General features: G+C 49.5%; 1 protein-coding gene across 1 annotated transcript in view; it reads left to right on the top strand.

Moving 5' to 3' along the window:
* The first annotated feature begins 270 nt into the window (after positions 1-270).
* The window catches only part of LOC132471938 (SH3 and multiple ankyrin repeat domains protein 2-like), a 23606-nt gene continuing 10820 nt past the window's right edge, over positions 271-13056 (top strand). The window contains 5 exon segments of the mRNA XM_060071327.1: positions 271-481; positions 8466-8507; positions 8510-8644; positions 9033-9143; positions 11706-11814. Of these exon segments, the coding sequence (XP_059927310.1) occupies positions 320-481; positions 8466-8507; positions 8510-8644; positions 9033-9143; positions 11706-11814 (559 nt within the window). The 5' untranslated portion in view covers positions 271-319.

Raw genomic sequence — 13056 nt, 5'->3', positions numbered from 1 at the left:
TTAAAAGGACATTTTATCTCTGCCTCACTCCCTCTCCCCCCCTCCCTCTCCCTCCTTCTTTCCTCCCCCCTCTCCCTCTCTCTCCCCCCCCTCCCCTCATCTCTCCTTCCCCCCCCCCCCCCCTCCCTCTCTCTCCCCCCCCTCCCCCTCTCCCCCCACTCCCCCCCTCCCCCCCTCCCCCTCCCTCTCTCTGCCCCTCCCCCTCCCTCTCTCTCCCCCTCCCTGTCTCTCCCCCTCCCTCTCGCCCCCCCCCCCTCTCTCCAGCTGAAGGCCGCCCCCCCCCCCCCGCCCTAGGAGTCCCACCTCCAGCGAGGATGAGATGGCTCAGAGTCTCTCTGACTACTCCGAGGACTCCGCCTCCGACCGGGAGGAGACCGTCTACGAGACCATAGGCCCCGCCCCCTCGGCCCCGCCCTACATGGAGGACGTGAGGACACACTCCCTGGTGGTCCGCGTGCTCGTCCCCGACCTGCAGCAGACGGTGAGGGGGGGCTAGAGGCAGGGGCGCCCTGGGGCGAGGGACAGGTGCATTATGGGGCGGGGGACAGGTGCATTATGGGGCGGGGGACAGGTGCATTATGGGGCGGGGGACAGGTGCATTATGGGGCTGGGGACAGGTGCATTATGGGGCGGGGGACAGGTGCATTATGGGGCGGGGGACAGGTGCATTATGGGGCTGGGGACAAGTGCATTATGGGGCTGGGGACAGGTGCATTATGGGGCGAGGGACAGGTGCATTATGGGGCGAGGGACAGGTGCATTATGGGGCTGGGGACAGGTGCATTATGGGGCTGGGGACAGGTGAATTATGGGGCGGGGGACAGGCGCATTATGGGGCTGGGGAGAGGTGCATTACGGGTCGGGGGACAGGTGCATTATGGGGCGGGGGACAGGTGCATTATGGGGCGGGGGACAGGTGCATTATGGGGCTGGGGAGAGGTGCATTATGGGGCTGGGGAGAGGTGCATTATGGGGCTGGGGAGAGGTGCATTATGGGGCTGGGGAGAGGTGCATTATGGGGCTGGGGAGAGGTGCATTATGGGGCTGGGGAGAGGTGCATTATGGGTCGGGGGACAGGTGCATTATGGGGCGGGGGACAGGTGCATTATGGGGCTGGGGAGAGGTGCATTATGGGTCGGGGGACAGGTGCATTATGGGGCTGGGGACAGGTGCATTATGGGGCTGGGGACAGGTGCATTATGGGGCGGGGGACAGGTGCATTATGGGGCTGGGGACAGGTGCATTATGGGGCTGGGGACAGGTGCATTATGGGGCGGGGGACAGGTGCATTATGGGGCTGGGGACAGGTGCATTATGGGGCTGGGGACAGGTGCATTATGGGGCTGGGGACAGGTGCATTATGGGGCTGGGGACAGGTGCATTATGGGGCGGGGGACAGGTGCATTATGGGGCTGGGGACAGGTGCATTATGGGGCGGGGGACAGGTGCATTATGGGGCTGGGGACAGGTGCATTATGGGAGGATCCACAGGTTCCTCTGGGAGGCAACTGGCTGCTGTGATCTTTATACTGGAGCAGTTCTGAGGGTGTGGATACGGAGTAGTACTTACTACCAGAGAGTAGTACTTATACTACCGAGTACTAAGTATCCTTCTTCCGGTCGGAGCCTCTCTGTCGGGGATCTGTAGCATTTTAGTCAGTTCAAATATTTTTTTCTTTCTTGATTGAATTTAAAATGAAAACTTAAATAACTTACTTCTGACTTAACTAAAGATGATGAATCAAAGATCCTGAAAGCAATTTAACTGTATCAAATATTCTCCGGCATAGCATAATTTTGTTTCATTGTGCTTTGCTCTTTCAAAAAAGCCTATTTTAAATGAGCGATTAGGAAAGTGTTGGTGTTGAAAAAAATATAGCATGTTATGTTGGTTTATTGCAACCGCTGTCATGGTTACTATGTCGCCATATATAAAATCGAAGGGATTCTAGTGCACCTGGTTCATTAAACAACACCTTAACGAGAGTTAAACAGCCAGCTCATCTTCAACAGCTGCATTTCTAATATGTGTAATAAACATATTATCAATGCTTATGATGATTTATAGAGAGGAACTTCTACAAAGTGTATACAGATACAGGTCACAGTGGGTAGGGATCCTGACAGTCAAATACAGCATGCTTTTACAGGGATCGATTTGATAGCATAGCCACGATAGTATAGTGGCTATGCTATCACTATACAACCACTAGCTAGCTGTCAAACAATATATCCTACCTATATTCCAAAAAGCCTCTCCACAAGAAAGCCCTGCACAGCTGGACTGCCTGTGGGAGGCAGTGTGGCCTAGGTATGAGTCAGTATGTGTTAGGCCTAGATATGAGGCAGTATGTGTTAGGCCTAGGTATGAGGCAGTATGTGTTAGGCCTAGCTATGAGGCAGTATGTGTTAGGCCTAGCTATGAGGCACTATGTGTTAGGCCTAGGTATGAGTCAGTATGTGTTAGGCCTAGCTATGAGTCAGTATGTGTTAGGCCTAGCTATGAGGCAGTATGTGTTAGGCCTAGGTATGAGGCAGTATGTGTTAGGCCTAGCTATGAGGCAGTATGTGTTAGGCCTAGCTATGAGTCAGTATGTGTTAGGCCTAGATATGAGGCAGTATGTGTTAGGCCTAGGTATGAGTCAGTATGTGTTAGGCCTAGCTATGAGGCAGTATGTGTTAGGCCTAGGTATGAGGCAGTATGTGTTAGGCCTAGGTATGAGTCAGTATGTGTTAGGCCTAGGTATGAGGCAGTATGTGTTAGGCCTAGGTATGAGGCAGTATGTGTTAGGCCTAGCTATGAGGCACTATGTGTTAGGCCTAGCTATGAGTCAGTATGTGTTAGGCCTAGCTATGAGGCAGTATGTGTTAGGCCTAGCTATGAGGCAGTATGTGTTAGGCCTAGCTATGAGTCAGTATGTGTTAGGCCTAGCTATGAGTCAGTATGTGTTAGGCCTAGGTATGAGTCAGTATGTGTTAGGCCTAGGTATGAGGCAGTATGTGTTAGGCCTAGCTATGAGGCAGTATGTGTTAGGCCTAGCTATGAGGCAGTATGTGTTAGGCCTAGCTATGAGGCAGTATGTGTTAGGCCTAGGTATGAGTCAGTATGTGTTAGGCCTAGCTATGAGGCACTATGTGTTAGGCCTAGCTATGAGGCAGTATGTGTTAGGCCTAGCTATGAGGCAGTATGTGTGTTCATCCTATTGATGGACAGGCCAGCTCCAGCAGCAGGGATGCGGCGGACGTCAGTGGGGTGGGGGACCCATGGTGGATGAATGAATGAATAAATGCTGGCTGATTCACTCAAACAGCAGGCGTCAGTAGAGGCGAGGTGGGAGACCCCGACGATCAGCGGAGTGGTTGGGCTCATACACACCTGCCCACTACCTACATACCTCAATATGACATGCTGGTGTGTAGTATATCTATATATACTACATGCCTGTAGTATATATAGATATACTACACACCAGTATGTAGTATTTAGATTTGTAGTATATATAGATATACTACACACCAGTATCTAGTGGGCAGGTGTGTAGTATATCTATATATACTAAACACCTGCCCACTGCATACTGGTGTGTAGTATACCTATATATACTACATACCTAAATACTACATCCTTGTGTGTAGTATATCTATATATACTACATACCTAAATACTACATCCTTGTGTGTAGTATATCTATATATACTACGCGTGTAGGTCTGGTGTGTAGTATAGCTTAGTGCTATAATACACCTGCCTTCGGACGACATCCTGATCACAATTATGGCAGTGAAATCTTTTGTTACTAATTGCTGCTTTACGACAAAATACGGTCGCTATGGCGATACATTCAAATGGGGTAATGGTTTGTGCTTGTATGCACATGTTCATACATGTGGGTGTGTGTGTGTGAGTGTGTGTGTGTGTGTGGGGGGGGGGGGCTCATGCTTTGATGTGTATAAAAGCCCATTCACATGTGTGCACTTAAGGATGTGATTCAACATCGAGCACTCAGTGGAACCACTTGATCACATGATCGTGCAAGCACACATGCTTACACACACAGACACACACACACACAGACACAGACACACACACACACACACACACACACACACACACACACACACACACACACACACACACACACACACACACACACACACACAAACACCCTAATGGTATCACCCCCTCCTCAAGCTCACTCTTATCAATACTACAACTTGATTACGTTCTATCCCTGTGTCATAATATCTGAAAACATGAGCCTTAATCCACCTCCTACACGTTCCACAACATCATTACCTCCTTCCTTTAATCTGCTTTCTTCACCGATGATGGACTGTGACATGAAGCAGCACCCCCTGCAGCTAGTGAAGGGCGGCATTACTGCTAGTTAAGAGCTGTGTAGCAGCTAGTTTACTGCTAGTTAAGAGCTGTGTAGCAGCTAGTGAAGGGCGGCATTACTGCTAGTTAAGGACTGTGTAGCCGCTAGTGAAGGGCGGCATTACTGCTAGTTAAGGACTGTGTAGCCGCTAGTGAAGGGCGGCATTACTGCTAGTTAAGGGCTGTGTAGCAGCTAGTGAAGGGCGGCATTACTGCTAGTTAAGGGCTGTGTAGCCGCTAGTGAAGGGCGGCATTACTGCTAGTTAAGGACTGTGTAGCCGCTAGTGAAGGGCGGCATTACTGCTAGTTAAGGACTGTGTAGCCGCTAGTGAAGGGCGGCATTACTGCTAGTTAAGGGCTGTGTAGCCGCTAGTGAAGGGCGGCATTACTGCTAGTTAAGGACTGTGTAGCCGCTAGTGAAGGGCGGCCTTACTGCTAGTTAAGGACTGTGTAGCCGCTAGTGAAGGGCGGCATTACTGCTAGTTAAGGGCTGTGTAGCCGCTAGTGAAGGGCGGCATTACTGCTAGTTAAGGACTGTGTAGCCGCTAGTGAAGGGCGGCATTACTGCTAGTTAAGGGCTGTGTAGCCGCTAGTGAAGGGCGGCCTTACTGCTAGTTAAGGACTGTGTAGCCGCTAGTGAAGGGCGGCATTACTGCTAGTTAAGGACTGTGTAGCCGCTAGTGAAGGGCGGCATTACTGCTAGTTAAGGACTGTGTAGCCGCTAGTGAAGGGCGGCATTACTGCTGGTTAAGGGCTCTGTGAGCTGCTAGCTAAGGGCTCTGTGAGCTGCTAGCTAAGGGCGGCATTACTGCTAGTTAGGGGTGGGGGGGTGGGGGGGGGATTTAAACATAGAGAGTAATAATACATTTAGGCGTTTCCAAAATGCTGGACGACATTCAAAGCAGTGCCTGTGCCAAAGACATTTTCCTTTCTGTGAAAAAAAAGAAAGAAAAACAGATTGTAATTTCCCATCAATTACCGTCTTTTGTCGATGTTTAAATGACCTAGGAAGAGGATGATTCGGAAAGGAAATATTGCCATGGCGATTTGCCGAGGTATTCAGCCAGTCATCAGAGAGAGTGTTATCAGCAGGAAACAGCAGGGGTCTCACCAGACGTTGGTACCTTAAACCTACATCTCCTGGTCCAGCTTCATGCTGCTCTGCTGCCCCCCCTCCTCTCTCCTCTCTCCTCCTTCCTCTCTCCTCTCATTTCTCCCCTCTCTCCTCTCCCCTCTCTCATCTCCCCTCTCTCCTCCTTCCTCTCTCCTCTCATTTCTCCCCTCTCTCCTCTCCCCTCTCTCCTTCTTCCTCTCCCCTCTCTCCTCTCTCCTCCTTCCTCTCACCTCTCCTCTCTCTCCTCTCTCCTCCTCGCCTCTCTCCTCTCCTCTCTCCTATCCCCTCTCCTCTCTCCCCTCTCCTCTCTCTCCTCCCCTCTCTCCTCTCTCTCCTCCCCTCTCTCCTCTCCCCTCTCCTCCTCTCTCCTCTCCTCTCTCCTCTCCTCTCTCCCCTCTCTCCTCTCCCCTCTCCTCATATGGAGTCAGTTTCCTGCCATAATTCAAACCTGAAAAAAAAAGTTTCAAAGGCTTGTAAGTCTGGGTTTGAAAACTCAACACCTTGTAAAAAAAGGTTTTGCAACACTGAAAAAAGAGATTATAACCTGAAAAAAAATAAAAATAAAATTCAAACATCTGTAAACATGATTTTGTGTTCTATTTTATCTTCTTCATCATTTTCACCAACACATTTTCAAAGTTCAAACAATTTCACCAGCGCATTTGCAGAGTTTCAAATCTGGCACTGTTCTAACGGTGTATTTCATTGTTGCCCGGTTTTGAAACCTTGTAAATGGGATTCTGCAAACAGGTGTTCATACATTGAGAAATACGTTTTCAAAGGTTGAATATTTAGTTTTAAAAACTTGTAAAGGTGTATGTTTACGACATTGCAACGTATTTTTTCAGAACTGACTTTTCAGCACTGACTTTTCAGAGATTTGAGCGCAAGCTTTGAGTCACGTGAATATTGGCAGTGTTCTGACGCCACTCGTTTTGAAACTCCTGACAGTCGAATCTGAAAACGTTCCTGGGGGCGGGACCATTTAGCTCTAAACCTATTGGTTGCTCTCGGCTGACGTACATTCCAATCACATGTGCCGTTCACCGGGCTGTTCGTGATTGACAGTGCTCTGCCGATGACACGAATAACAACGGGTTGATTTCGCGGTTGATTTTGATTTCCATTTTCTGGAACCAGAGTCTCATCTCCATAGGACGCGACTAGCAAGGACGCATCCTAGCAAGGCTGCAGCCTTCACTTTGGGAAACAGCCATGGTTCCAGAAAATGGAAATCAAAATCAACCGCGAAAGTCGCTTGTTATTTGTGTCATCGGCAGAGCACTGTCAATCACGCACAGCCCAGTGAACGGCACATGTGATGGGAATGTACGTCAGCCGAGAGCAACCAATAGGTTTAGAGCTAAATGGTCCCGCCCCCAGGAACGTTTTCAGATTCGACTGTCAGGAGTTTCAAAACGAGTGGCGTCAGAACACTGCCAATATTCACGTGACTCAAAGCTTGCGCCTGTGTGGTCAAATCTCTGAAAAGTCAGTGCTGAAAAGTCAGTTCTGAAAAAATACGTTGTAATGTCGTAAACGTACACCTTTACAAGTTTTTAAAACTAAATATTCAACCTTTCAAAACGTATTTCTCAATGTATGAACACCTGTTTGCAGAATCCCATTTACAAGGTTTCAAAACCGGGCAACAATGAAATACACTGTTAGAACAGTGCAGATTTGAAACTCTGCAAATGCGCTGGGTGAAATAGTTTGAACTTTGAAAATGTGTTGGTGAAAATGATGAAGAAGATAAAATAGAACACAAATCATGTATACAGATGTTTGAATTTTTAGTTTTAGTTTTTTCAGGTTATAATCTCTTTTTTCAGTGTTGCAAAACCTTTATTACAAGGTGTTGAGTTTTCAAACCCAGACTTACAAGCCTTTGAACTTTTTTTTTTCAGGTTTGAATTATGGCAGGAAAACTGACTCCATATCCTCCTCTCTCCTCTCCTCTCTCCTCCTCCGATAAGCCGACGTGGTTTCAGGGCTAAGCCCTCATCACTCGCTCAGCAGCACGTGTATATACACACACACACATACACACACACACACACACACACACACACACACACACACACACACACACACACACACACACACACACACACACACACACATACACATACACGCTCACACAAATGCTCACACACACACACACACGCTCACACACATGCACACACACACACACAGCTACTATCACACACACGCTCACGTACGCACACACACGCTCCACACACGCACACACGCTCACACACACACACACACACACACACACACATGCTCTCTCACACGCTCACACACACACACACACACTGCTCACACACACAGACACATACACGCTCACAGATGCTAACACACGCGCACACACACACACACACACAAACACACACACACACACAACACACACACACACACACACACACGCTCACACACAACACCACACACACCTCACACACACACACACACACCACACAACACATAGCAGCAGTAATCCTCAGCTGAATCCCGCTTTGTGTTTTGTTCCGGCGTTGAGTCGCTCAGAGTTTGAGGAGGAGCGAGAGAGAAGCTTCTGGAGGGGTTCCTCTGGAGTTGGGGCTCCGCCTCCAGGATGAGTCGTGGCTCCGCCTCCGATGATGGCTGTCTTAAGTAAATCATTAACAGAGTAAACTCTTCATCTGTTCCAGGATTGATTTTGAGATCCTGAAAACTTGTTGTCCATCATAGTGCAAGAAAAAACTGATCTCTGATGTGGCTCACATTTAAAAAGAAAAGCGGTAAACTATTTAGGCAACTTATATCTTTTGTTAACGATGCAATGGCAACTTTGATGACATCCTCTACTGATCCTAACATTAATCCTTTATCACCGAAGGTGAGAGCTGAGGCTCTCATGAGTTCCCTGTGATTGATCAGGTGAAGAGGTGTGGAACCGGCGTCATTGATCTCCTCCCTCCTCCTCCTCAGAAATGCATGCGCTTCAACCCGGACGCCAGCGTGTGGGCGGCCCACGCAGCGCGTGCCTCTGCTCGCTGAGCCGTGGTCTGAAGGACGCGCTGAACTACGGCCTCTTCCAGCCTGCCAGCGGCGGCCGCGACGGGAAGTTCCTGGACGAGGAGCGCCGTGCTCAGGAGTACCCTCAGCCAGTCCTGGCCAGGGGGTCCCGTCTTAGAGGTACGATCAATCAGCTAGGGTGTCCCCTCGTTAGAGGTACAGCCACTCAGCTAGGGGTCCCTCGTTAGGGGTACAGCCACTCAGCTAGGGGGTCCCTCGTTAGGGGTACAGCCACTCAGCTAGGGGGTCCCTCGTTAGGGGTACAGCCACTCAGCTAGGGGGGGTCCCTCGTTAGGGGTACAGCCACTCAGCTAGGGGGGTCCCTCGTTAGAGGTACAGCTGTAAGGTCAACAGTAGAAGTTTATCAGAGTTTTGTAAGGGTAACCTGTGTAGCTTTAACACTTTGGGATTCCTCCCAATGATGGGCGCTTTAGTGGCCTACATTAAACGTTAAAGGAAGTGTTTCTACACCAGGTTTAGTATCATAAACCTTTCCCTTTCCTATGGAACCCCACACAGTTCCGCTACAAGAGCCGAGTGTACAGGCAGCCTCACGTCGATGAGAAGATGATCTCCAAACTCCACACCAAGGTAGGTCTTCAGTGAGCTCCTCCCCCTCCTCCTCCTCCTCCTCCTCCTCCTCCTCCTTCTCCTCCTCCTCCCCCTTCTGCTCCTCCTCCTCTCCTCCTCCCCTGTCCTCCCCTTTCTGCTCCTCCTTCTCTCCTCTCCTCGCACCCCCCCCTCCCCTCCTCCTCCTCTCCCCTCCTACTCTCTTCCCCTCCTCCTCCCTCCTCCTCCTCCTCTCCCCCCTCCTCCTCCTTTCATCTCCACCACCTCCTTCCTCCTTTTCCCCCCTCTTCCCCTCCCCTCCTCCTGCTTTCCCTCCCCCCTCTTCCTCCTCACGCCCCTCCTCCACCTCCCCCTCCACCTCCCCCTCCACCTCCCCCTCCAACCTCCCCTCCACCTCCCCCTCCACCTCCTCCTCCTCTCCTCCTCCACCTCCTCCTCCACCTCCTCCTCCACCTCCCCCTCCACCTCCTCCTCCACCTCCCCCTCCACCTCCTCCTCCACCTCCTCCTCCTCCACCTCCTCCTCTCCTCCTCCCCCTCCTCCTCACCTCCCCTCCCCCTCCACATCCTCCTCCACCTCCTCCTCCACTGGGACAACGCCCCTCTTATCTATTCTTGCCGTGTGGCCTGGAAAAGGCAGGCGGTAAAGAACCGGAATGGGCCGGCTGTTCCAACGGACTCTGAGACCATCCTGATATTCACCACACATTAAAGCGGCAATTCAGCTTATGAGCTCCCCTTAATGAAGGAGTGATGTGCTCTGCTTCCCCTTAATGAACGAGTGATAAGCTCCCCATAATGAAGGAGTGATGTGCTCTGCTTCCCCTTAATAAAGGAGTGATGAGCTCCCCTTAATGAAGGAGTGATGCGCTCTGCTTCCCCTTAATGAAGGAGTGATGAGCTCCCCTTAATGAAGGAGTGATGTGCTCTTGTTCCCCTTAATGAACGAGTGATAAGCTCCCCTTAATGAAGGAGTGATGCGCTCTGCTTCCCCTTAATGAAGGAGTGATGAGCTCCCCTTAAAGGAGTGATGAGCTCCCGTTGATGAAGGAGTGATGAGCTCCCCTTAATGAAGGAGTGATGAGCTCCCCTTAATGAAGGAGTGATGAGCTCCCCTTCATGAAGGAGTGATGAGCTCCCCTTGATGAAGGAGTGATGTGTTCTGGTTCCCTTAATAAAGGAGTGATGAGCTCCCCTTATTGAAGGAGTGATGAGCTCCCCTTAATGAACGAGTGATGAGCTCCCCTTAATAAAGGAGTGACGAGCTCCCCTTAATAAAGGAGTGATGAGCTCTGGTTCCCCCTTAATGAAGGAGTGATGAGCTCCCCTTAATAAAGGAGTGATGAGCTCCCTTAATGATGCAGTGATGTGTTCTGGTTCCCCTAAATAAAGGAGTGATGAGCTCCCCTTAATGAAGGAGTGATGAGCTCCCCTTAATGAAGGAGTGATGAGCTCCCCTTAAAGAAGGAGTGATGAGCTCCCCTAAATGAAGGAGTGATGATGAGCTCCCCTTAATGAAGGAGTGATGAGCTCTGGTTCCCCTTAATGAAGGATTTGATGAGCTCCCCTTAATGAAGGAGTGATGAGCTCCCCTTAATGAAGGAGTGATGAGCTCCCCTTAATGAAGGAGTGATGAGCTCCCCTTAATGAAGGAGTGATGAGCTCCCCTTAATGAAGGAGTGATGAGCTCCCCTTAATGAAGGGAGTGATGAGCTCCCCTTAAAGGCACCCAGTGCAACTTTCGAGGCTTAAAAAATAAACATTCAATTTCTAGTCTTTTTTACACAGAGTAAGTTTCAATAACTCCATACCATTACATACCGACATTTAAGCAGCAAAGATGAGACGTCGTTGTGTGGTGAGAACTGATACAAAATCGATAACAACAACAATGCCGCCATTTTCTTTATTTTTGTAACCTACAATAAATAAGCAGGCTTCAGTCAATGGAAAAATGGCTTCTCCCCACCGGCGATTGTTGTTGTTTACGATTTTCTATCAGTTCTTACCACACAACGACGTCTCATCTTTGCTCCCTTGAATGTCGATATGTAATGGTATGAGTTATTGAAACTTACTACGTGTAAAAAAGACTAGAAATTGAAATGTTTATTTTTCATTGAATGTTTACATAAAGTTGCACTGGGTGCCTTTAATGAAGGAGTCATGAGCTCCCCTTAATGAAGGAGTGATGAGCTCCCCTTAATGAAGAGTGATGAGCTCCCCTTAATGAAGGAGTCATGAGCTCCCCTTAATGAAGGAGTGGTGAGCTCCCCTTAATGAAGGAGTGATGAGCTCCCCTTAATGAAGGAGTGATGAGCTCCCCTTAATGAAGGAGTCATGAGCTCCCCTTAATGAAGGAGTGGTGTAGCTCTTGCTCTGGTTGGTTGGTGTTGTTGTTTATGTTGTTGTTGATTTTGTCGTGTTGGTTGTTGTTGATATTGTCGTGTTGGTTGTTGTTAATGTTGTGTTGTTGATGTTGTCGTTGTTGTTGTGATTGGTTGATGTTATTGTGGTTGTTGTTGTTGTTGTTGTTGTTGTTGTTGTGTTGGATATTGTTGATGTTATTGTGGTTGTTGTGCAGGCCAATTTGAGGAAGTTCTTGGAGCTGATCCAGAACCAGCAGGTGGACAAAGTGTCCAGACTGCTGGAGAGAGGGCTGGACCCCAACTACCAGGACCCCCACAGCGGAGGTGAACCCCCCCCCCCCCCCCCCCCACCACACACACACGCACACACACACACACACACGCACACGCACACGCAAATGCAAACAATCATATACACATAACCATATTCACACAAAGCCACACACACACACACACGCAGGCCCGATCGGCAGAACTCTGACAGCAGACACAAAGAGAGCGGACAGGACAGAGGCACGCTGCTTTGGTTATCTATATCTAGATCTATAGATATAGAGAGAAATCTATATATATATAGAGAGATTTTGATAAACGTGGGGTCCAGGGGGAGATTGACCCAGGGTTAAAGGTGGAGTCCAGTTGGTTACCCAGGCGATGAGGCTCCCAGACCCCTAACCCTCTTAATGGGTCTGGAGCCGGGTTAGAGACGCTTCATTGCAGGAAGGGCGTTGGGTGAGAATAGGACTCCGGTAAACAGGGTTGAGTTCTTATAGAACTGTTAAACACAGCGTCAAACAGACCATCATGTACAAGGGACATTTTATTAACACTGCTACCATAAGGGCTATTTATTAGTCTTTGGGTTTCTCTCTCTCCCTCCCTCTCCCCCTCTCTCTCTCTCTCTCTCTCCTCTCCTCTCTCTCTCTCCTCTCTCCTCTCTCTCTCTCTCTCTCTCTCTCTCTCTCTCTCTCTCTCTCTCTCTCTTCTCTCTCTCTCTCTCTCTCTCTCTCTCTCTCTCTCTCTCTCTCCCTCCCTCTCCTCCTCCCCCTCTCACTCTCGCTCTTTCTCTCTCTCTCTCCCTCTCTCTCTCTCTCTCTCTCTCTCTCTCTCTCTCTCTCTCTCTCCCTCTCCTCCTCCCCCTCTCACTCTCGCTCTTTCTCTCTCTCTCTCTCTCTCTCTCTCTCCCTCTCCCTCTCTCTCTCTCTCTCTCCCTCTCGCTCTCGCTGTCGCTCTCTCTCTCTCTCTCTCTCTCTCTCCTCCCTCTCCCACTCCCCCTCTCTCTCTCTCTAATAAGTATACACATTGTTTCCTTGCTCTTATCCAATGTGAGACTGGAATGGTAAACTCAGACGTAGGGTTTTGTCAGTGGAGGGGACAATCACTGCAAGACTTCGATCCACTAGTGAACGTCTCACTCTTATTGGGAGTGAGATGAGAGGGTGATGAATGGTTTGAACCAGGGTTTAATGTACCCCTGGTTTAACGTACCCTGGTTCAATGTACCCTGATAATGTACCCTGGTTGAATGTACCCTGGTTGAATGTACCCTGGTTTAATGTACCCTGG

This window comes from Gadus macrocephalus, chromosome 14 (assembly GCF_031168955.1).
Source record: "Gadus macrocephalus chromosome 14, ASM3116895v1".
Classification (NCBI taxonomy): Eukaryota; Metazoa; Chordata; class Actinopteri; order Gadiformes; family Gadidae; genus Gadus; species Gadus macrocephalus.
This window is presented reverse-complemented; position numbering and strand designations above follow the sequence as displayed.